Below are 26,131 nucleotides of genomic sequence, written 5' to 3' on the forward strand. Positions count from 1 at the left end.
CACACTAATTATTTATGTTGTCCCAACACAAATTAATTACATTAACTTAACATTTTTAACAAATTTATGAGGATAGAACATAAAAAAATTAAGTTGTCCCAATGAAATCTTTAGAATAGTGTTGTTTCAGCTCATTTTAAATAATTAGTTTGAATATCAAATATATATATATATATATATATATATATATATATATATATATATATATATATATATATATATATTTTGAGTGATACTTCAATCAAAGTTACTCACCTTTCCCTGTTCCTTATGATCTCTAGTGTCTGTGTCTTTTTCCTAGTGTTGGACTGTCCTGGTTCCCAGTCTGGTTGCTCTTTGGTCTCCACGTCTGGCTCTGGGATTCCAGGACATGTTGGGCTTTCAGGAAATGAGCGAGCTGAAGATGCTTTGAAGCAAGTTTTTAACAAATGCCAAATTCCTCCATCAGAGATGAGACCTTTTTAATCAACATTTACATTTTAAATAAGTGGCCAGAGGAGTGAGATGCATTGGAAAATAATAAATAACATGAAATACAACCTGAAATCTCACAGAATTTAAGACATTTTAAGACTCAATTTGATCAAGTGATTTTTAACAGATGTCGTATTGGACATCCAAGATTAACTCACGCCTTTTTACTTAAAGATGAAGACCCCACTCAATGTTTGTGCTGCAAAACTCCCCTTACTGTAGAACAAATTTTATTTGACTGTTCTGCTTTTAATGAATCGAGAAGACTTTTTTTTTTTATGAAATGAACTCTCTTAAGGAAATTTTTAGTAAAGTGACACCAGAATTTTTTTTAGAATTCTTATTATGTATGAAACACAAAAAAATCTTATTTAATTTGTGTATTCATTTGTTTGTTGTTCTTGATTGTTTTTTTTTTTTAATATTGAAATATTCTTGCCATGAAAATAGCCTGATTGACAGCAGTAGTAATGCTTATAATCATATTAACAAGACAGGACCTGCTCAAAGCAACTGGGATTAAAAGACCTGTTCAGCTATTTTTGTGATCATCAATCATCCTCAAATGTGATCAAGAATGAGTTTTACACGTTTTTAAAACTGTGCATTTTTGTAATAAATTACAGCGATTTTACCATCTTCATCACCAAAGCCACGTCAAAACAATTATAAAAGAAAACGCTTTAATCCCAGTTTGTGGACATTAAATGAGGTACATTTTGTACATTAACAAACCAGATGTCTGTACAGCAGTGGATTTTAACGTGTATCCGATCACATTTGCCGTGCAAAAATTTCTGTGTGTGCATGAACTATGTAAGGACATAGTTTGTGTCTCATCATTGCAAATTCATAACAAATACATCAAATAATCATTGGTAAAGTTCTTACTGTAGTATTTCTTACAAACGTTACGTGAGATCTGCTTCCTTCATGTCTGTCACCGTCTTGTTATGTGATGCAGCTGAGGTGGAGAATGAGGTACACTCTTGATATGCTGGTTGGAACGGTGGACGAGGAGAAATAGCATTAAAGGCACAGGCAACAAAAACAGCTACATCGTGTTCATCGTGTTTTTACAGTGTATGTACTAAAAACAGGCAACGCAGTGGCGCAGTAGGTAGTGCTGTTGCCTCGCAGCAAGAAGGATCGCTGGTTTGTGCCACGACTGGGTCAGTTAGCGTTTCTGTGTGGAGTTTGCATGTTCTCCCTGTGTTCGCATGGGTTTCCTCCGGGTGCTCTGGTTTTCCCCACAGTCCAAAGACATGTGAATTGGGTAGACTAAATTGTCCATAGTGTGTGAGTGTGTGTGTGTGTGTGTGGATGTTTCCTGAAGATGAGTTGCAGCTGAAAGGTCATCCGCTGCATAAAACAAAATGCTGGATAAGTTGACGGTTCATTCCGCTGTGGCGACCGCAGATTAATAAAGGGACTAAGCCTAAAAAAAGAAAATGAATGAATGAATGTACTAAAACAAAGTTTAGAATACAGTATGTACATTATAAAAGAACATAATGCTTGAACTGTAAGTGGATTTTTGTGCTTTTCATTTCAACTTTACCAGAGAATATTGTGTGGTAAGATTTTGCGAGCTGGTGTATAATTCTGTGATTATTTATTCACACTTGTTTTGTTTGAAAGTAAAGAGGACACAGAAAATTTTATGATATATAATTTATTTAGAGGATATTAAAATTACAATATAACTAGTACAAATAAAAGTCACTAAAAGTGCAGGGAGAGATTTTGATAATGCCCCAGCATTTCATCTAAGACCCACAGATATGAAGGCCTGTTCAATAATTATCATATAAACCACCACACAACAGTAAATAGTAAATACAATGAGAACACCGTTACTTTATTGATAAAAGTGCTTGCTTACAGTTTTTTTCAGTAAACAAAGACATTTTTAAAAATACAGAGCTTTACATTTTAGCAAAACCACATAACACCCTGTAGCCTACTTCACAAAGGCCTTCTAACCCATCCGGCTTCAAGCATAGGTTATGAACGCAGCTGATGTTAGTTCTCATAGATACATTCTTCTGTTTGTGGTTTATTATTGGACTGTACATTCTGACGAGACATGGCGAAACTGAAGTTCTCGTAAACTTTGTTGCTGAAGACTAAAGATCCACTTTCATCTCGCTTTCGGCCTGCACAAACAAACAAAAAAAACACACAATTAGACAGTGAATTTAAAATATTCTACTGAACATTAAACAGAAACTTATTGGTTCATTTTCACAGATAACTATTTCAGAGTAATTTAGCATATTTATATAAGCTAATTTATTGGTTAGTTAACCCAGGCTCATTGGAAATCCATGCTTCATCCTACATTTTTGCAAAGTGCAAAATGCATTGCTCTGGGAACATTTCATTAAATGTGGGTAGTGCTGTCACCTCACAGCAAGAAGGTTACTGGTTCGAGCCCCGGCTGGGTCAGTTGGCATTTCTGTGTAGAGTTCGCATGTTCTTCCCATGTTCGTGTGGGTTTCCTCTGGGTGCTCCGATTTCCCCCACAGTCCAAAGACATGTGGTATTTGTGAACTGGGTAAGCTAAAATGTTTGTATAGTCTATGTGTGTATGTCCTGGTCCTTCAGTTTGGGGTTGAGCGTTGGGCTAACAACTCACTTCATAAAAAAATGTTAAGAAACACCAATATGGTGTGGCTAAATATCAACTTTGAAATAAATGGCATAGGGAGTAAGCATATTTTGTTTTATGTTTCAGCTACATGTTCACAAAAAGGCAGGACTTGTTGTACAGACCACCCAGTCAACTACTGACCCCAACCCAACCAATAGTGTTTTCAAAAAGCAAACATAAAAGACTTGTGACCCCATAGTTTTGCCTTGATTTTACATTGCTTTTATCTCTTTTGTAGAACTGTGCCACAGCGGATTCAAACCCAAATACTATGCATCACAAGTACAACACCAAGCAAAATAAGCTGTCAAGAAAATTGACCACATCAGAAAAGATGAAATAAAGTAATAACTCAACAGAAACAATATAGTTTAATTAACTAGCAGTGTGAGTGCAAATAACAATGTGATATGGATTTTAAACAAAAGTTCAACATTCAACATTTTACATGCAATATTATCTCATTTTTGGGTGATCTATATGTAGATGTGTGAGACAATTGAGATATGAATAGTAAGTACTCAATTAACTTGTTTTGTGCTATTTATTTGGTGTTGTGTAAAGCAGGGGTTCCAACATTTTTCAGCCCGCAACCCCCAAAATAACAATGTCAGTGACTCGCGACCCTCAAATTCCTCAGAGGTGTAAAATATAAATATGTAAATGTAGTGCACACAACAATATGCCTCTATAAACACAAAAAACAGTCTGGCAACACAATCTCACAGCATATCTTTTGATTTAGTGGCTAATTCTTATGAATTCGTACAATCTAATTCGTATAATTTAATACGATTTGCTTATCCCCCAATGACGGTTGGGTTTAGGGGTGGGGTTAGGTGCCACGCCTCCTTTTTAAAATCGTACAATTTCGTACGACTGAACTCGTACGAATTCGTACGAATTAGCCACTAAACTGGCAAAAGGTAAAATACTTATGTTTTCTCGAGAGATCAGGCTAAACAACCATATAATTTTTATAGTTATTTATTTATTTGTTCAATTCAATATTAACCTCACCTAAAAAGACTGGTGGACACAATGTTTTCAGCAATAGTCTATTCTTGGTTTAGTTTTTAGTTTTAATGTTGTGGTCTGTATTTATTTTTAATGTATTTCATTGCCCCAAAGCTGCCAGAAAGTTTAATCTGGTGCTATAAAAACAATTGATCTGATGCAATTGCAGTGTTTTTAATCTAACATAAACACACCGATCCCATGAAAAAAGAAATGAAAGGCTGATGGCTTTACATTTGCATGCTGTTGTTTATGTAACTATTAACTTATATTTTTACTTCTGTGGATTATGGTTAAAATATGGTAGTTCTAACAGTTTAATAACATTTGACTTTTGAAAATCACCAAGTGACCTCCTTGTCTCGCGAAACCCCATTACGTTTTGTCAGTTTAGTGGCAGTCGAATGAAAATATAAGATTTTTAAAACGAGGCATAGCATCCAACCCCACCACCATTGGGGGATGAGCAAATCTTACAAAACTGTATGAATGAGATTGTATGATTTCTTACAAATTAGCTACTAAATCAAAAAGGTTTGAATTGCCGTGAGAATGAAATGTCATTAGTGAAAAGGAAAAATAGTTGTTGGTGTCATCCTGCCCTGTTGTTAAGAACATAGGTTTTTGCAATTTTACTAAAATGTAAAATACAAAATTGCAAAAATACAAATAGAAACAAGAAAAAAAAAACATTTTATACATGATAACATTTAACATGATAAAAATTTGATAATATTAAAAATACTTTTTGTGTATGTTATATGTTTATTTCCACAGCAAATCTAAACAAAATACTTTAGAATATGTTATTTTTAACTTTTTTTATTTTAGGCTGCTTTCCCAGTACTGGGTTGCGGCTGGAAGGTCATTCGCTGCGAAAAACATATGCTGGATAAGTTGGGGCTTTATTCAGCTGTGATGACCTCTGATTAATAAAGGGACTAAGCTGAAAAGAAAATGAATGAATTTTAGGCTACAAAAATCCACAAATTCTTGGTGAGACTGGTTAATCAACAGCCAACATTCAACCTCAAACCTAGTTAAAAATGTACTAAAGCGTTACCTTTATAAATCATCACGAAAAAAGTACTTGCAGTGAAATGATTATCATCTTTATTAATGAATGACTATTATAATTGATTTCTTTTTAAACCGTGTACTAAACCGTTTTAGCGAATGTTAGTTTGTTCCACTTGCTGGAAATTCGTTTGCATTTGTCGCCACCTGGTGGTTCACATTAATGCAATTACAAGTTTACAACCACACCACATTTTAAACAAAGCAAACAACCATACTTGTTGTAGGCTGTTAAGAAGCTAAACAGTATAATTAAGGATGTTTGAGGTTGCTGTGTTTAACATGGATCATTCAAAAACAATGTAAATTTGTCCTAAACTCACCAATATAAATATATATAGAATATGAAGGATAATGTAGCCTACGTTGTTTTATGATGATCTATGATAAACACGACAACCTCAAGTATGCTTATTCTGATCATTTAGCAACACAAAACATATATGGTTGTTTGCTTTGTTTAAAATGTGGTGTCTTGGCCTTAGCCACTTCCTTAAAAATTGTTTTTTTAAGTAAGCTGGTTTGATCTGGTTTACCATCCTCATTCAGATTTAGATGATGATTTGTTTTTTAGATCGGGAGAGCAGCTAAGCAGATAGCTATTTTTGTTATGCTACAAAAGGACATGCTTATTCCCTTTTATTAATTTTAGACATTATTCAGAAACATATTTTTAAAAAGCCTTCCTTAATTTGTCACGTCATGGTGACTGACAACAGAAATAGACGTAAGGAAGGTGTTGATGTGTTTGAGAAAGGTGTTTGAACAGGGGGAGGGGGTGGAGGTGAGGCAGTCATTATTTCCATTTAATTCTGGCCCTCTTTCTTTTAACCGCTGAACCATGTCTTAACTTGCATTATTGTGCAACATATGAATAAAGTAAGACTTCATGCAATATCCTATTTTTGTGGAAGTCACAGTTATTATTACAATATTTTTCCCCTGTAGGAGGATTCTGTGGTTTTACATCTTGATGTCATTAGAGCTGGATTAATAGGTGAAGTGGGTCACATTTTATTTTGATGGTTAGTTTGTTGAATTAAGGTTACATTGCATCTACATGCCAACTAATTCTCATTAAATTATAAGTAGACTGTTAGGATTGGGGTTAGTAGATGAAATGAACTTGCCTAAGTTTCTTATAGTCAGTTAAATGTCTGTTAAAGCGGCAATATCAACACATATACAGATAGACAGTCTACTATGACTTAAATGGTCCATTAAAATAAAGTGTTAAATGTTAATTGTGAAGTGTTAAAAATCGACTCACATTTGCAAACAACAACAGGGAGAATGATGCAGAGGATGAGACCCATGGCACCACAGCCTGCATAGATCACCAGATCAAGAGAGATTGAAGCTGTCATGGTCACAAACAGGAAAAGGTCATATCATATACATCAGAAGAATGAACTAGATGAATGCCTGACATAAAAAGAAAACAGCTACAGTCCATCACTAGTGCTACTTATTCTATTTCAGGTCAAATTTATGCATTTGCTTTCTTTTCTGTTAACTTGCCAATTAGGCAGGTTGAATATTATTTTTGGAATTTTAATTCAGGTCCTACAGATTAAAAAAGGTTTCCCAGCAAACAATTTGGTGTTTAATAGACGTCTAATAGACATCTGTACGACATCTAAGAATAGCCCAAAACTAGACTAGTCGTCAAATAGACAGATTGGACAGACTTTATATGTGTAGTCATTCATTTCTGTTTATTTGATGACTAGTCTAGTTTTGGCCTATTCCTAGATGTCAGATCTTTACTGACATCCCAAATTTAGCCAAGACGACTATTTATAGACATCTATTAGACATCTTTTAAAAACAAAAACGCTTCCTGGGTTACTACACTGAAAAAAGTATATGATCAATTAGTTATAACAGCATTTGTTTTTAGGCCATTGTTACTTATTGAACAGTTGTTCATCGGTAATTAACCTCATTAACTTAAAAGTCAATCAGTGTCTAAGCTAATTTTAATAGTTACACAAGCTGTTTTGAGTCAGTTTAACATAATATAGGTGCAATGGACTCATAAGGTTAATTTGATTCAGCTTAAAAATTTAAGACAACCAGGATTTTTTTTTACAGTGTATGTACTTTAGTGCAGAGATTAGTATACAGCACTACAGTGTTTACTACTGCTGTTAAAAAGCATTTTAAAATAGTTAAATGGATAGTTAACAGTTAAATATATTTATTTTTAAAGCATCTTCCCAGATTCCACTATTATTGTATTCATTAGAAGTTATTCGATTTAAATTGTATGACCTGTAGTGTATGTATTAGTCAGCATTTGAAGTGCATCAGAGTTGTCCTATAGGACAAGAACAGTGTTTTGGGTTTATGCCAACTTTGATGAAAGGTTTTGATCCACTTGAAATGCTGACTATTGTATACCAGTTGGTACATTACGCATGTTATAATTTTGGTGGTCAGATGGGTTGTAAATTACCTAAATCAATTAAAATGACTTAAAGTTAAGCAAAAGTGAAATTTAAGCATTTCAAATGCACACAAAAATATTGTGGCTTTAGACTACTAGCTACAGTGGCTGTAAGCAAAAATGTTAACGTCGAGCCCTGGTTATGTATTATTAATGTATATTTCCATACATTTCCTTGATAGAACTGCGTAACATTAAAATCTACACATGAATAAATCAATAGACCATATCAATGTGGTCATGTCATTGGCCCATGAACATTTCCTGCTTATTGTCAAACTGTTTCAGAACTTTAACAAGAGGCAATTCAATCATAACATTAAAACAGTTATCATAACATTAATGATCAATATCTTGGAAGCTATGGAAATGAAAAATGTAAAACAGGAACTACGTTTTAGGAACATTGGCATTGTTTACATCCCTCAAAATGATCTATAATGTATGTGAAGGTAAATAGGCTTACACATAAAAAATAAAACAATGTTACTTGTAAGTGAGATTTATTAGTCTTTTAGCAGATTAGTCTATTCGCAGATTAGCCTTAACATCTAAAAACCATGGTGTTAAATTGCTGTTCAAACAAAATGTTACTCAAATATGGACAAAATCCAACTTTGAGGTTTTTTTTGTTTTGTTTTTTAGATTAGATTGAACTTTATTGTCATTATTCATGTACAAGGCAACGAAATGCAGTTTAGGTCTAACCAGGAGTGCAATAGCAACAAGTGTAGAATAAATGTATAAGTTATAAAGTGCAGTTATAGAAAAACTATGGGTAATATTTACAGATGGATGCACTATTAACATTACATACAGGTTGTATTAACTATGAAAATAGATTTACAATAGATGAATATATTTACAGGTTGTACAGTAGGTATGTACAATTCAAGATGATGATAATTTCTAAATTATTTCAGATTATTACACGCTCTCTGTAAAAGTTGATTCTGATTGGTCAATCAAAACATTCAAAGGTATGTTTTTCCTAGATAACATTGTGAAACCTATAATACAGGCTTATCCGGGTACTTAAAATGATCTTGACCAAAACTGAGAATTTATATGCATATTTCAATGATTTGTATTTATGCTGCTGAGACGTTTAGACGTTAGAAATGTTTCTTTTTGCAAGCTTTATGTTTAATCAAAAAGTTAGCTATAAATTCTGAAAGCTATAAGAGTTCTTTATTATAAAAGTGGTATACGTACATAAGGAGGTTGTAAACGTGCATACGCCACTTCCAATGCAAAGGTTGTGATCTATGAAAAAACAAACTTGACATGAAAATGTGCGCAGCTGTAAGTAAACTCTCAGTAAACACATTTAACTTAAATTTTGACTTAACTGAACCACTTTAAATCATCATATGAGCCGTAATCGTTATTAATAATAATAAACGTTATTCTTATTCAATTCGTAATTATTCAGTCTCACACGACTGCTGATAAGCATGTTGGGCTTTATTCTGTGAGAACCCCTGCCTATATGTACTTTATCCCTACTAAATATTTTAATCCAACAGTCAGATTTGTCCAAATTTGGTGTAAAACAACCCAAAATTTTTTTAGTGCATGTTAGTCAAGCAGTGCATTTTAGAAATAAAGCATTTGCATTTATCCTGGCTAATGTGATTCAGTGTATGAACTTCAATTGACTCACCTTTTGAACTGTTGAATTTGATGCTTTTTTGGGTTTGGGTTCCTGAGTAGTTGACGTGACAGGTGATTGTGTCTCCTTCACTCCAGTCAGGTTTGCACAGCTGCAGTTCACTATTATCAGCATTAAATGTGGAAACATGTGGTAAGATCTGATCTCCTCGGCTCCAGGTGAAGTTGGCCAGCTCAGAGTCCAGAGAGCAGAGCAGATGAACACAGCTGTCATTAGTGCTGTTCAGTGGCTTCAGGGACAGACCTGGACATTAGATTCATCAAGGTAAGATAATGGTCAACAAACGGACAGTTCAGAATCACTTATGAACAGCAAAATCACCTGCGACTTGGAGATTCAGAGATGAGCTTTCGTCCACTGACGGAGGTGGAATTACTCTTGTTGTTTTACAGCTGTATTTACCAGAGTCACCAGGCTGAACATTTTTGATCTCTAATGTAACAGGCTTACTGGTTAATGTAAAATGAGGAAAGCAGTATTTTAAGGGAGATACAAGGGAGTTGGACATATCAATGCTCCATGAACAAATAAAATTGCCACTGGTTGTATTGATGCTCCACTCTACTGTAACTTGTTGACTCTCTACAGGAGGTAAATGGCAGGGCAGATGGACAGTGGCTCCTTGCACTGCTTTGATAACTTTCTCCGCATCTGTGAATTGACAAATTTCAATGTTACAAACACCAGAATGCTCCCTTCAGACAATTCAAAACATACATCACACTTTTTTGTAAAATACATCACAGAAAACCAACCAGACATAAAATGAATAAGCCTCTCACCGGGACCTTTGTTTATTATTAGTTGTTATTTGTAATGTACATCATGACATCACATGCAGCTTCTTTGCTTTAACTAAAAGAGCACAGTAAACACAAAAAAATAAAGTATATTACCTGTATTTGGTAGATGAATTAAAGTCCAAAAAAAAAGATAGTCTGTAATCCGTTTCAAAACCATGTTGATGTGCTCAGCGTCTGTGACTCTTCTGCACACGTACGCTCACATTCTGAGTGATGAATTTCCTGTCCATGTGCCCTCCCACCATCTAGATCACCAGAGAAGATAAACTAAAGAACACCTCTTTCGTTGGTCAAACTGTTTAATTTGTACACACTTAAATTGCAAATCACCATCAATGTTTTGCACCATTGACAGAGTACTGTGTTTACAGACATTTCTGTGAGTAAAGCATATTGTTCCGTGAAGACACCGTTCACTGGTTGCATTTGTTGTTGTTCATTCGATGGCATAGAGGAAATGAAAATTAAAAAGGGCTGATAGCAAAAGCGTGTTGCTTTCATATATGGAAAGGCTAAAACTTGGTGTCTGTTGGCTGTTTTTTTTTCTTTCCTTTTTTCAAAGGTTCTGCTTTCCATGTAAAAATCATACACAACACACTGGGAGACTACAGTATTTCACAATCTACTCTGAATAACCTCCCACTGGTGCAGACAGAAGAGTCATGCACTTAATGTTTTGAGGGGGCTCCAGTGACAGTTATAGCATGATCTTTTGAGATTGTGGGCCGTGATTATGTGAAGGTGGTGTAGGTTTAGTTGTGTGCAAATGAGCGAGGCTTATTAGAAGAAAAGCATGCTTAGTAGAAATGAAATGGAGCTAGACACAATTATATTTAGATCATTTACCCAAGCAAGATATTATTAACTTATGCATAAAGCCATATTCTGCAACTCTCTCATCTTGCGCCAATTAGTGGTTCATAATTTCCGTATCATGTACTGATGAATAGATATTCTATAATATGGACACCAAAATTAAAAATAAATGACTATACCTTACCTCAGTGTTTTGTAAACCTGATGCAGATGTATCTGTTTATGCTGTAAGGCTTGAAAAGTGGATATATAAATAGGAATAAATGGATATATAATACATTTTAGTATTATTACTTACCATGGTTTTGCCACACTATCAAGTTTAACTATTTGTCGTATTAACGTGGTTATACAAATGGAATTTAATGCAGATAACTATGGATACAACAATTTTACTATGTAAAAACCATGGGTAACCTACATAAGGGATCATAATATGGTATATACGGTGACATGTTAATTACCCAGCAGACATAGGATGTCAACATGATGTCAGATTGATGTTGAACTCCAATGTCGTGGGGACGTTGCATTTTGTTTGGAAATAAAGATCGAGGCCAATGTCAAATTGCAATGACCAACCAAAAATCAACCAAATATCGACGTCTAATGATGTTACAGCTTGTGTTGATGTTACCACAATGACATCTATCAGAATTTGGATTTTGGTTGCCATACCTGATGAATAAATGTCAGTATTTAATGTAATTATGACGTTGCTTTAAAATGTTGGCTTGACGTTGGTCCTTTTCCAACAACCTAAAATCAACGTCATTTGACGCCATTATTGGATGTCAAAACAAGGTTGTCCTTAGACACTGGCTAGACATTGAATTTTGGTCACTTGATGTCAAGACCTAAATCTAATCTAATATCAATGTCTTCATTGTGTGCCTGCTGGGTCATGTAGCTAAATAGCTTTTAATCAAACTGACTTTAGCTCATTATCTTAGTACTCATAACTGCATGAAAATATAGTATATGCCAATTCACAGTCAACAAATAAGTGAATAGGTTTTCATACCAACATCACTTTAATATTGTGACATAATTCCAACTAAAAGAAAATAATATTTTATTGTCACCATTAGCAGTATTACGATCACAGGTGTTAAAGGGACAGTTCAAGCTAAAATGAAATTCTGTTATCATTTACTCACTCTTACTTGAGTTCCTTTGCCTATTAAACACATAAGACATTTTTTAAAAAAAGTTTCACAAATACTATGAAAGCCATTGACTTTCATAGTATTTATTTAGCATTTTTTTTAGCTTTCATCAAAATATCTTCCTTTTTGTTCAACAGAAGAAAGAAACTCATAAAGGTTTGAAAGCACTTGAGCGAGCATAAACAGTGAGTGCATTTTCATTATTGGGTGAACCATTGCTTTATGGACAAACTGTCAAAATTAAGCACATTAGTCAGATTTTGATGTACAATTACCTAACTAAATTTTTGTTAATAACCCAATTGGAATAACTGTAACAATCAAATGATCTTATTGCAATTATTTTATTTTGTTAACAACCTTCAAAACAGGTTTACTTGAACAAGTATTTTAACATTAACAACAAGAAAAGCTTTCATTGTACATATAGTAAATGTTCAAAAAGACATGTTAAACAAAATTACAAAAGGATTTTAAAGTTACAACATTAACTTTACAGTAAATACTACATTAGTAAACATAAACAGTGAGAAATAGCCACATTTGCAGATAAATTATGGTAATGTTAGTTTAAAAAAATACAACTGAACTTTTTTTGAGTTTAAGCATCAACTAAGAAATGAACATCACAGTTATTAAAAGCTGACTAACAAATGGAAACTTACTGTGAAGTGTGTACATGATGACAGAACTTTTATTTTAGCAAGCTTGTAAAGAACCCTGATGGACACTATATTTAGAGCACCAAGTTTAACAACAACTTCAGCTTTCATTTTATTCTAAAGTTTCTCATCTGTGAAACAACAAATCCTCATAATTTAATGATACTCATTACATATAACAGAAGTTATTTATGATCACTGAGCTGATTTTAACAGAAAAGTCAATGAAAATCAATGTAAATCTTTGGAAATGACTCAACACAAAATAGCCAATTTTAAAGAAAGCAGCATAGGTTCATTCTGAAAACTTGGTCCTATACACATTTCTGGAGATCACAAATTATGTAGCCAGAAGAATGGGAGGATGGTTTTTCAGCTGTTACTAGTTTGTCCAGTGGCTCGCCGCTTATGTCGGGGGATTTAAGAGGAAGAGTTGACTGGTACGACGGGGTTTGAGTCCAGCGAAGAACGATTCCAGAAAGCAGGTAAGACAAAAACAAAAGTTCAAAATGGGTGTGTGGGGGGGTCAGTCGGTTAGTAAGTCAACTGCAGCATCTGGGGCCTCATGGATCAACGTTGCATACGCGGATTTACTAACGATGAAATGACGCGAGAATGTGCATTGATCCATGCCAACTTTATGCCTGGCTTACGTGCATTTCTTGTGTGTGTTTGTTTTATTTCCATTGGCGACTCCTAGAGGCAATTATGATCGACTGCATGGACATTGCTATAAAGACGCCATCTGAAGACGAATTTGCATACGTGAATCAGAAACATTTCCATTCAATAAATGTGCAAATAATATGCGATGCTCAAATGCGCTTAACATAATACACACTTATTAATGATTCCTACTTGTCTTCCTCGTGATGAAGAGTAGGCAAAATCTGATATGTAGTGGGGAAAAAAAGAATGAGTTCATCAGACGCTGGATTCAAACTGAGTTCATGATCAAATATGCAAAAACATGCTGCCATGCGCTTTACGAGCTACGCCACTCACACTGCTATATAGACACTACAAAATTTTACACCTTTACATCAGACCATTTCTTTTTTAATCCGCTCAGTGCGATGTTCAGACCCCACTGTGTTAACCATCTCAGCTAAACTCTCCCACTCTATTTTTTTCTTTTGTTATTAATTCTGGAAAAATAACTTGCAAATAACATCGTTTTTCTCAGGTCTACCTCCGAAAGGAGCACCTCCAATTCACATTCTGTTCAAAGTTTCTCTTCTTGCTTGCTTTTGCCATTGCTGTTTCCTTTGGTTTTGCCAAAGTAGAGTCATTAGCATATTCATATGGAGGAGGAGGCAGGGAGGGGTTTTGCGCTCGTGCACGTGTGCTCAGTTTCACGTTAATTCGATTGTACAAAGAGAATATGCGTGAGATTCCGCGTACACAGTGTCTCATACATCTAGATTTTTTACTGCATGCGCACATTTACAGTTTTGTGCGTATGCAGTGTTTTAGTATGATTTCAATGCAAGTCTTCGTACATGAGGCCCCTCGTGGATTTACGTGAGAACAGCAAGCGCAAATGGCACTCGTGAGAGAAACTTGAGATCTCAAAACACAGTGGCCTCTGATAGATTTGGGAAAACAAAAACTGAAAAAAAAAAATTTAGCTCCTGGAATGTATTTGGCGCTCTCTAGAAATGTATATAAGGGTATGTAATTAGACTAAGCCTGGGTTGAATAAAAGGGTAGTCTAAAGGGTCATAGTAAAACTTAAAGTATAACTAGTTAAAAGTAACTTGCTAAAGGACGAAGAGGGATCTTATTGGGTTGAGTGTTTTGTCTTCCTTCTTCTGATGTTGATGGTTCAGGACGGCAGGTCTGAGATTTGTCTGCAGAATGACACAAATAAAATACATAAAATACATACATAACATAAAAAGACCTCGCTTTTGTAGAATGTTGAAAGAATGTGAAATGATGCTGGAGTACAGAACGTAAAGGAACTTTAATAATATAATATAATATAATATAATATAATATAATATAATATAATATAATATAATACAATATAATATAATATAATATAATATAATATAATATAATATAATATAATATAATATAATATAATATAATATAATATAATAATGTATTTATTTGGTAAAGTAGATATCTGTGGAGAACTTACATCGTAAAATGTAGTGCAAGATCCAGATGAAACTGATGCAGAGGATGAAGATGCTCAACAAAGACACAAAAACAGCTGGAAAATCCTGGTATCCTGAGCAAGACGGACCACAGGTATCATTTGTATTTGTAGTAATAAACAACAGAAAGCTCTTTGCAGCTTTACACACACACACACACACGCACGCACGCACGCACGCACGCACACACACACACACACTATATTATATATATATTATGGCACAACAGATTTTAGAATGTACTACATACACACAGACACTTTTAAGCTCATCGCTGAAAAATAGATCTTTTTATTTTCAGATTAAAGGACATGAAATCAGAGCGTAAATCCTTTACCTACACGAGAGAACCAAATTAAAGTTAAAATTATCAGCTTTTTTCTAACCAGTTTTAAAAGCATGTCGACCAAACAGTTCTATTAGCTGCTCTTAGCGGTTGTCACTCTTTTGGATGCATACACAGATTGTGAGTAATGAATTTCCTGTCATACCTTTCACACTTCAGCCAGAGATATATTTATATATATATATGAGAGATATAAAAATCCTTCTGCTGCCCAAACAATATTTTGTTAAAATGAATCTTTGTGTTTGATCTATTTCTATCAAAACATGTATATTGTATGACATTTATAATGTATGAATACTATTATATCACGTTTACAATGAAGTTTTAAATTTAGTGTTAAATGTAGTTCTTCCCAGATTTCTTTCTTTAGGCCCCTTTGAAGAGCCAATAAGAATATGCATTTTAATGAGCGCTGCTTACTGCGTTTCTTTTTAAGTGCACTAGTCATGACTAGTTCACATCATAATAAATATTACCATATTGTTTTTTAAAAACTTAACAAAGCCTGCAAGATATAAGATTCTGACATTGAAACAAACAAATAAATAAATATATATATAATTAAATTAACAAATAATTTAATAAATAATGTATATTACTATTGTTAATAATACTAATATTAACAAAACAAATTTTTAGGCCACCACATTGTGGCTCCTCTCCTAATACACTCCAACCCAAAACTTTGTTTTGTGGTGGTCACCTCCCCCTGAGTATAAAATTTACCCCACATTCCATGTTTCACTGCTAAAACCCTTTCACTCATCCATCTCTGTCTCCACGAAACCTGGTCCCAGCCAAGAACCTCCTCCCTTCCTATGCTCATAAATGAAGATGCAGTTCATCAGGTTGGAGAGATCTTGAAGGGGACTAATCAAAAATACTTTAGAATAAGCAAGCATAAAAGCGGCCATCTAAAAGTATTAGTCAATTACCTCTGTTTAATAATCAAGACTGACAAGAGTGTCAATCACCATCGGCCAAGGCGATTCCTCTGAGCGACATGATCACTCGAATGAACAAATGTAATAGTTATGAGTGAAGACAAAAGGTTTAAACATTAATCTAAATTATATATTGATATAATCTTCTAAATGTTTTAGATTTGAGTCAGACAAAACGAAAGATAAATATATTAATATTCTAAACTACCTCATATTAAAATTTGAGTCAAATTTCAACTAAAATGACAGGAAAACAAACTGGAAAAGGCGAACACGCAGTGAACCTTCATCCACCAGTAGACACCTTCATTGGGCCAAATGGGTGGACCTTACATGAGAAATGTGTTACTGTATATTGGGAAGATGAAGACATTAAATCTTCCAATAATCTGTCTTTATCTAAAAATCTGGAGGAAAAAATGCTTGAAAATCAGAAATCATCAGAAATAATTTCTGTAAAATATTGCCCAACCCTAAAGGTATCCCTATAAAGCATTGATACTCAAACATGGTCCTGGAGGGCTGGTGTCCAGCAGATTTTAGCTCCAACTTGCCTCAACATACCTGCAAGGATGTACAATGTCTAGTACAGTGCTGCGAAAAGGGCCGGGATTAAACAAGATAATTAGACATTTAAAAAAGTATGCGATTGGTCCAAATTTTACATTTCTGGACAGAGAGGTCATGTTTTGATCTTCAATTGGTCTTACGCAGTTACATGATGCAATTTCGTAGGTCAGAGTTAGTAAAGTCTAGATGGGATATGTTGCCAGCTGGATATGTGATTTGCACATCAATATACAGTATCAGCATTTTTTATGACACTGTATAACAATAATTAATATTTTGACAGTACTGTGATGGTTGGGGTAGGTGTTAAAAAATACTTGAACTTGAACTTTGCAGCGCAGCAAACTGTGAAAGTTGTCGCACGAGCTTGCACTTCCAGTCTGACGCATTCCCGTGTGTATGAACAGAATTGTATGGGAAGAAAAGTCCAGTGTGACCACTGCTTAAGAGCTTGATTAGGTAGCCTAGGTGTGTCTGATTGGGGTTGGAACTAAACTTTGCAGGACACCGGCTCTCCAGGACAGAGTTTGAGAACCTCTGCTATAGAAAAAACACTGAAGCTCATAATTGTAATCATAATTGCGTTTAGCTGTGATATATGCTAATTCTAATAACAATAAACAGGTTTGTGAACAGGTTAAAGTTTTTTTCTATCAACATCACTTCAGTATTATAACATTTCCAACAGATACGGCCAGACTTTTACTTTGACACACCTTAATCATCAGAAAAATAATGATTTTTAAGGACTAGCAGTCAAACTGAAGCACATTTTTCAGATTTTGATTAAAAATGCTTGGAAAACTGTCACAATCACACACATACACACACAAGTTATGCTTTTATTGTATATAAACATTTGAAGTTAAATGTTTCATCAAAAACAAAACTGCAAAATGATTAGAAAAAGCAGACTTTACAGCAAGATACTCAGCAAAGACACTCATTAGATAATACGGTATACCTTAAGAAATAGCAACATTTGTAACAGAAGGTATGTTAATGTTAGCTAAAAAAACAAGCTAAACATTTTTAGTTCAGCATTAACTAAGAAATTAGAATCATCTAAGATTATTGAAAGCTAAATAAAGTGAACATATGGAACCTTACTTGGAAGTTCATGACAGAAGGAACTAAAACTAGGAAAGAACCATATTTAGAGCAAGTTACACAACACCTGCAGCTTACATTTTGTTTTATTGTTATAAATAAAATTTCTTAAAAGGTATTTATCAGTGACAAAAAATCTTTAATGTAATCCTCCAAACATTATGTAATTATACAGATTTTTTAAATTACTGCTTGATTTTAAGTCAATTAAAATTAATTCAAATTTTTGTAAAACACAAAACAGCTATTTTAAAGAAAGCATAGTCTAAAGCAGGGGTGTCAAACTCAGTTCCAAAAGGGCCGAAGCCCTGCACAGTTTAGTTCCAACCAATGACTGTAAAAAATATGGACGACGCGACAGCCCTTTTTCCCATTGAACGCCTTGAGGGCAAAACGCCTGCTTGACGGGCACAAACTGTCGCAAAAGACTGCTGAAATTGGAGCCTTGACATGCGCAGAAGGACTGTCTGATGGAGCCAGAGGAGGAGCCGCGAAAATGAGCAGAGTCGAGCTTCCAACCAAACGCTTTATGTAAAATCAACCACGCCCCCCGAACTTCTCAGCATGCGTTTGCTGTCATATCAACACAAATGGATGTAATAACGTTAACAAATATGAGGGTTTTATATATTCAATCGCGCCAGCTCCAGGCCGCAGCGCATAACCTACTCGCGGCGTCGCGGGCTGATTCCGGCTCGCATGCGGCAGCGCCGGCTCGCTCGGCCGCCGCATCTGGCTCGATTGACTCGGGCTGGAATTGGGTAGTGAGTCCAGGCATCCGGAGTAGGTCCAGCAGAGGTAGTCAGTCTGAGCTCTGAGGGGTAAGTCTCCGGCAGGCGAGAATCTAGCCGGAACTGTGTTTTGCTATCTGGGTGGCTAGGCGTGTATCAGCAAACTAATAAAGCCCGAAAAAAGCCCTGACCTTAGCGAATAAACAGTGTTCCACCAGGATCATGTATGTCAGAAACTGTAGTTTACTGCTGAACTCATTTTGTCATGGTAAAAAAACACAGAAATCGAATAATAACATTTTAGTCTACTTCAGTCTCCTGCCGAAGCTCAGACGCGCTGCTTTGAGAAACTGTCAATCACAGCTGTCAATCACGATGACACGCCCAGCATTAAATTACTGCTAAAAACAAACTGTTTACAAAAATGAGGATCTGCACCCATTTCAGCACAATAACCAGTGCCTTAATCGACCAGAACCATCTTTCGGGACATTTTATTGCAAGTGTAATAATTTTTTTTATTTGGGCTCAAGTCTCCTTCATTAACACGGAGGAGGCGGGCTTTATGACTTGTACTGCAGCCAGCCCCCAGGGGGCGATCTAACGGCCGAGACCCTCACTCAAACGCAGGCTTGCGGCACACTTGGTTCCAACCCTGCTCCAACACACTTACCTGTAGGTTTCAAACAAGCCTGAAGGACTCAATTAGTTTGATCAGGTGTGTTTAATTAGGGTTGGAACTAAACTGTGCAGAGCTGCGGCCCTTTTGGAACTGAGTTTGACACCTTTGGTCTAAACGGATCATAAGAAAAGTTAAAATAAATGAAGATTTAATCAATTTAAGGTAAACTAAGAGATTTGATTAACGATCACGACTCGAGGGATCTTATTGCATTGAATGTCCACAACAGCAGGTCAGAGTTTTGTCTGTAAAATTATTATATTTATTTTAATTATTTCAATTAATTAATCAAATTCAATCTTTATTTCCTATATATAGCTTTTTACAGTGTAGGTTGTGTTAATGGAGAAAAGAGAATAAAATCCATAACAATATTTAATATTTTTGTAATTGTCCAGCAAATCAGGCAGGCAGGAGAGCAGTGGTAGAATGCTGGTGTGGCTCTAGTTAATTTAAAACTGATAAAGTTCAGTTTAGTATAAATGTCACGGTTAAAGTTCAGTTCAGTTAAGATCATTGCCCAGGTAGCAAATAATTCTGGCCCAGATTTGGCATAAATCTAGCACAACTGGCACTCATCCGGCACTGGCATACAGCATGTGGGCCAAACATGGCCCTGGTTTGGCAGATGTGGCACCATCTTTAAGGCGGCACACAACACTTGAGCCAGATGTAAAATGTAGTATTTGGGCCAGATGTTAATAATTGAAATGTGGGCCATGTAAGTTTGGCCTATCTTGACCCACATTTAAAATACATTTTTATTATTTTCAAATAAAAAAAATATTTTTATCAATCATGAAAAAAGCACGCCCTTAGCATGCCGTAAGCACAATGAATCATGTTTTTTTTTTTTTTTTTAATTTCATTGCAGTGGTGACACCAAAATCTCTGGCCCAGTTCAGGCTCAGTTACTAACTTGGTTGAGACTTGGCCCAGATATGGTCCATGTTTGGCCCTTGTCTGGAAGCCAGACTTGGTCCATTCATTCAAGCAAAAGCTGATTGTGTGGCCCAGAGCTGGGCCAGAGATATTATGCTATGTGGGTGTAATGCAAATGTAACTACTGAAGGACGATCCACTGAAGAGCAACTCCACTGATGCACAGCTCCACCAGTCTCAGGCAAACCATATAATATAATATAATTAATATAGTATAGTATAATATAATATAATTAATATAATAAAATATAATATAATATGATATAATAAAATTAATATAATATAATATAATATAATATAATATAATATAATATAATATAATATAATATAATATAATATAATATAACATAATATAATATAATAAAATATAATATAATATAATATAATATAATATAATATAATATAATATAATATAATATGTCGACGCAGTGCTGCAGTAGGTAGTGCTGTTGCCTCACAGCAAAAAGGTCGCTGGTTCAAGCCTCGGCTGGGTCAATTGGCGTTTCTGTGTGGAGTTTGCATGTTCTCCCTGTGTTTCCGTGTGTTTCCTCCGGGTGCTCCGGTTTCCCCCACAGTCCAAAGAAATGCGGTACAGGTGAATTGGGTAGGCTAAATTGTTCGTAGTGTATGAGTGTGAATGAGTTCCCAGAGATGGGTTGCGGCTGGAAGGGCATCCGCTGCATAAAAACGTGCTGAATAAGTTGGCAGTTCATTCCGCTGTGGCGACCCTGGATTAATAAAGGGACTAACACACTAACCACAAAAACAGCTGGGAAATCCTGGTCTCCTGAGAAAGATGGACTGTGGATTACTCTTATGGAATGTTTGATTTATACTTTTTTTTTATAATTAAATAATTTAAAGAAAAGCCTTTAAAATCAATTGAACCCCTTTCATGGCACTCGTGACCCTGGTTGAATTGATTCAGTGTATATGTTTTTCTATTGGCTCACCTCTGTTAGCATTTTCTGATCTGCTGAATTTGATGCTTTTTTGGGTTTGGGTTCCTGAGTAGTTGACGTGACAGGTGATTGTGTCTCCTCCACTCCAGTCAGGTTTGCACAGCTGCAGTTCACTATTATCAGCATTAAATGTGGACACATGTGGTAACATCTGACCTCCTCGACTCCAGGTGAAGTTGGCCAGATCAGAGTCCAGAGAGCAGAGCAGATGAACACAGCTGTCATTAGTGCTGTTCAGTGGCTTCAGGGACAGACCTGGACATTAGATTCATCAGGGTAAGATGATATTCAACATACAGACAATTCAGAATCACTTATGAACAGCAAAATCACCTGCGACTTGGAGAATCAGAGATGAGCTTTCTTCCACTGACGGAGGTGGAATTACTCTTGTTGTTTTACAGCTGTATTTACCAGAGTCACCAGGCTGAACATTTTTGATCTCTAATGTAACAGGCTTACTGGTTATTGTAAAATGAGGAAAGCAATCTTTCAAGGGAGATACAAGGGAGTTGGACATATCAATGCTCCATGTACAAATAAAATTGCTACTGGTTGTATTGATGCTCCACTCTACTGTAACCTGTAGACTCTCTTCAGGAGGTAAATGGCAAGGAAGATGGACAGTGGCTCCTTCCACTGCTCTGATAACTTTCTTTGCATCTGTGGATTGAAAGATTTTGGACACACAAATCCTATTTCATCATTTTATTTTTAAAAGTCTATGCCAGAAATGAAATGACTTTGTTTGACATAAATATAGTATAACATTTTATAACAGCAGAATAACCCATGTAAATATATTATATTACGTTGATTGAACAAAAGATTGCAGAAAAAACCTATCACATACAGATGTGGCCAATGATAACGTTTGCTTTTGAACTCATGATGCTTTTAAACCCATCACTGGGAACATGTAGGCAGACCTTAAATCTTTAACCTGTTTGCGAGAGACGACTTTAAGTCAAAAATACATCCTTTTAAGTAACCTGTTTTAAATAAATGTTGACCAAATACTTCTATTAGCTGTTGTTAGGGATCATAAAACTACTGCAAACTTTCACACACGTTGAACTTCCTGTCACCACCTTACATACAACCCAGATCAATAGAAGACAGTTTTACACAAAATGTGCTTATGTAAGGCATTTTGTAATAATAATAGTTTAATTTGATCTAGAAGTTTTTCCAACACATATTGCTTTCAATTGGCGCTATAAAGAGCCAGTGAGAATATGCGGTTTAATCATCTCTGCTTTTTATTTCCTTAAGAGTTCTGTCATTTTTGCTACTAGTTCACATCAGTAACAATAATATATCAACAGAAGTACCTAAATGCTGTTGTGTACAATGTGTTTTTAGTTTTTTTAAACCTTACCAAAGATGTTAGATGCAATATGTTAGACGCAAAAAACAAATAGACAAGTGAATAGATGATAAATGAATAACAAATGTATAAAGGTAATGTTAATAATACTAATATTAAAATAATAAATACTATTTATATAAAAATGTATTAAAATATTTCTAAGTACCTAGCCCTTTCAAAGCATGCTTTCATATGGAATCTTATGAAAAGGGATGTATTTAGCACCCAAATGGGTTCTGCTATTGCTATTTACACTGTAAAACCCATTAAGTTAAGGTAACTTGAACGGTTTAAGGAAACCGATTGCTACAAACCATCTAAGTTCAACAACTAATCTAAATCAGTACTGTGAACTTACTCCATTTAAGTTGAAGTAATGAAGTATTTAATTTATGCATTACCTTCAACACTGAGTTCAAAACTCTTTTAAGATGAGTAGAATTAACTTTCAGTAAATCTTGAGTTACTACACTCATTTCATTTAATAAAGTTGACTGTTGGGTTTTAAATCAAAATACTCTATTTATAAAACAAAATATATTTTATAGTTAATAAAACATAATAATTGAACAAAACAAACATAACAAAACAATTGAAATTATGAACAAAATAATAAATAAAATTAAATTTTCGGCTCTACCAAACCAACCACAGATGGTGTTGGGACTATTGTATAAAGTGTCCTGAAAATGAATTTGAAAATTGGAAATGTGCATTGCAGCACATCTGTCTGCTGTAATAATGGATTGTTTCACCAAAAAACTGGTAAATGGGTTGTTTTAAATCAGTTTTGAGTCAAACATAGACAAACTCATTTTTTTGGGTTGAAAATGCAATTCAATTTACAGTAACCCGATGGTTGAGGTTGTCCATGTTAGTCCCAAGATTGTGTTGAAAACAATACAGATGTTTTATTTCTTTTTGGTGTAGAATTATATGTACAGTTGAAATGAAAATTATTACAACGCCCTCGTGTGATTATTTTTCCTCAAATGTTTCTCAAATAATGTTTAACAGAGCAAAGAACTTTTTATCGTATTTCCCATAATATTTTTTTTCTAGTGGAGAAAGTCTTATTTGTTTTATTTCGGCTAGAATAAAAGCAGTTTTTGTTTAAAAAAATGAAATAAAACTAAGGTCAAAATTATTAGTCCACTTACGCACTTTTTTTTTTGATTGTCTAAAGAATAATGACTTGCCTAATTAGTTTTAAGTTTTTAAATTGCACTTTAAGCTGACTAGTACCTTGAAAAATGTCTAGTAAAATATTATTTAGTCAAATTATTAATATATTTATTAGAAATCAGTTATTAGAAATGAGTTATTAAAACTATTATGTTTGAAAATTGTTGAAAATAATCTTCTCTTCGTTAAGCAGAAATTGGGGGGGAAATATATGATGTTCAGAAGACATTTGACCAGAACATGCTTTTTTAAATAATTAATTTTTAAAGAAATGATCAAATAATCAATGGATTTCACAGAGATGCCACAGAAAAACCATGCACTTCAATTTAACCATAAAGGCCAATAAAGAAGCATTTTTGAAGAGGACAACACAACCCAATGTCTTATTAAGAATTACAAAAAAAAAAAAAAAAAAAAAATAGATTAGATTCGATTAGATTAGAGTCACTTACCATCACACTCACACAGCCCGAAGCTGGAAAAAGTATAAATGAAATGAACAGCAAGTAAAAACATCCCAATCGCTGCATGTCTGTGCTTCAAATGTTCCTCACTGTCTAACATTTCAATTGACAATGAAAGGCGGTACCTGAGCATCAGTGTGTGCGCTACTAACTCTAGCCTATAAATAATAACCACTGCTCTAGTGTTTTTGTGAATTAGTTTTCTTAAATGTAGAATTAACAAAGTATAATAGTCATAATAATATGAAGAAAACAGAAGAAAAATGTTCAACATAAAAAATAATTTTAGCATATTTTATATTATATATCTATATATAAATTGAAAGATTCATTTAATGTAAATATATAAGGTCATTTATTATTATTTTTTCATCAGGGGTCGCCACAGCGGAATAAACCACCTATTATTTTTATATTTAATAATAATAATAATAATAACTTGTATTCTCAACCCAGATATTAATCTACATGCTAGATAACATAATAATAAAAATCATAATAAATAAAATTACATAATAATAATAATTATAAAGTAAAACAAAGGAAACTGTAATCATTTTTAATGCTTATTGCTTTTTGGTAATCCTACAATAAATTATGGACCTCAAATTAATGCAATAATAATTTAATAATATCTAAATATTTTATTACAAAAATACATTTTTAATGAACTGTTTTATTATCATGCATATTTTGTTTACAATCCTCAGAGTAAATCAAAACGATACTGTAAAACCTACTTAATATTAACAAGTTAAAATATATATATTTTTTAATATTCTTCAGTTAAAAAAACGACAACATGAAAAATGATACTTTATAAACTATAAGATACCAACATCTGTGACTAGGCTTTAAATATATACTCACTGGCCACTTTATTAGGCACACATTACTAGTACTTGGTTGGACCTTTTTTGCCTTCATAACTGCTTTCTCCATCGTGGCATAGATTTAACAAGGTACTGGAAATATTCCTCAGAGATTTTGGTCCACTGACATGATGGCAAAACAGTTGCTGCAGATTTGTCAGATTCCCACTTATGATGCGAATCTCCCGTTCCACCACATCCCAAAGGTGCTCAATTGGATTAAGACCTGGTGACTGTAGAGGCCATTTGAGTACAGTGAACTCATTGTCATGTTCAAGAAACCAGTCTGAGATGATTTGCGCTTTGTAACAAGGCGCGTTATCCTGCTGGAAGGAGCCATCAGAAGATGAGTACACTGTGGTCATAAAGGGATGGACATGGTCAGCAACAATACTCAGGTAGACTGTGGTGTTGACAGCTGGTACTAATGGTCCCAAAGTGTGTCAAGAAAATATCCCCCACAACATTACACCACAACCACCAGTGTGAACCGTTGATACAAGGCAGGATGGACCCATGCTTTTATGTTGTTGAGGCCAAATTCTAACCCGACCATCCGAATGTCCAGCAGAAATTGACACCCATTAGACCAGGCAACGTTTACCGAATCTTCTATTGTCCAATTTTGATGAGCCTGTGTGAATTGTAGCCTCAGTTTTCTGTTCTTAGCTGACAAGAGTGGCACCCGCTGTGGTTTTCTGCTGCTGTAGCTCATCCGCCTCAAGGTTGCACTTGTTACATTCAGAGATGCTCTTCTGCATACCTCAGTTGTAGCAAGTGGTTATTTGAGTTACTGTTGCCTTTCTATCAGCTGGTATCAGTCTGGCCATTCTCCTCTAACCTCTGGCATCAACAAGGCTGAACAAGAATATTTTCTCTTTGTCGGACCATTCTCTGTAAACCCTAGAAATGGTTGTGTGTGAAAATCCCAGTAGATCAGCAGTTTCTGAAATACTCAGACCAGCCCGTCTGGCAC

At 34.7% G+C, this 26,131-nt stretch overlaps 2 protein-coding genes and 1 long non-coding RNA gene across 5 annotated transcripts in view; 1 reads left to right on the plus strand and 2 right to left on the minus strand.

Annotated features, from left to right (window-relative positions):
- Nucleotides 1-2,133: 2,133 nt before the first annotated feature.
- si:ch211-222e20.7 lies at nucleotides 2,134-10,682 on the minus strand. 3 transcript variants are annotated; one of them, XM_087270913.1, is made up of 6 exons: nucleotides 10,248-10,682; nucleotides 9,673-10,002; nucleotides 9,343-9,594; nucleotides 8,892-8,942; nucleotides 6,495-6,584; nucleotides 2,134-2,633 (listed from the first exon to the last, which is right to left on the minus strand). In XM_087270913.1, the coding sequence occupies exons 1-6, from the start codon at nucleotides 10,309-10,311 to the stop codon at nucleotides 2,500-2,502; spliced, it is 921 nt and encodes a 306-aa protein (XP_087127039.1). In that variant the 5' UTR covers nucleotides 10,312-10,682; the 3' UTR covers nucleotides 2,134-2,499. The 3 variants fall into 3 exon arrangements, with proteins under 3 accessions (XP_087127039.1, XP_087127040.1, XP_087127041.1); XM_087270914.1 differs by having other exon boundaries at nucleotides 6,495-6,551; nucleotides 10,248-10,604; XM_087270915.1 differs by lacking the exon at nucleotides 8,892-8,942 and having other exon boundaries at nucleotides 10,248-10,553.
- LOC147835087 (uncharacterized) overlaps nucleotides 9,500-26,131 on the plus strand; it is a 33,810-nt gene continuing 17,178 nt past the window's right edge. Inside the window, exon 1 of the long non-coding RNA XR_015501276.1 lies at nucleotides 9,500-9,615. This is a non-coding gene — a long non-coding RNA (uncharacterized LOC147835087). The remainder of the gene's footprint in view (nucleotides 9,616-26,131) is intronic.
- LOC147835086 (uncharacterized) lies at nucleotides 12,468-24,391 on the minus strand. The gene is made up of 5 exons (XM_087270912.1): nucleotides 24,272-24,391; nucleotides 21,593-21,922; nucleotides 21,251-21,514; nucleotides 14,951-15,043; nucleotides 12,468-14,654 (listed from the first exon to the last, which is right to left on the minus strand). The coding sequence occupies exons 1-5, from the start codon at nucleotides 24,381-24,383 to the stop codon at nucleotides 14,551-14,553; spliced, it is 903 nt and encodes a 300-aa protein (XP_087127038.1). The 5' UTR covers nucleotides 24,384-24,391; the 3' UTR covers nucleotides 12,468-14,550.

This window comes from Danio rerio, chromosome 10 (genome assembly GCF_052040795.2).
Source record: "Danio rerio strain M-AB ecotype USA chromosome 10, GRCz13ab, whole genome shotgun sequence".
Lineage (NCBI taxonomy): Eukaryota > Metazoa > Chordata > Actinopteri > Cypriniformes > Danionidae > Danio > Danio rerio.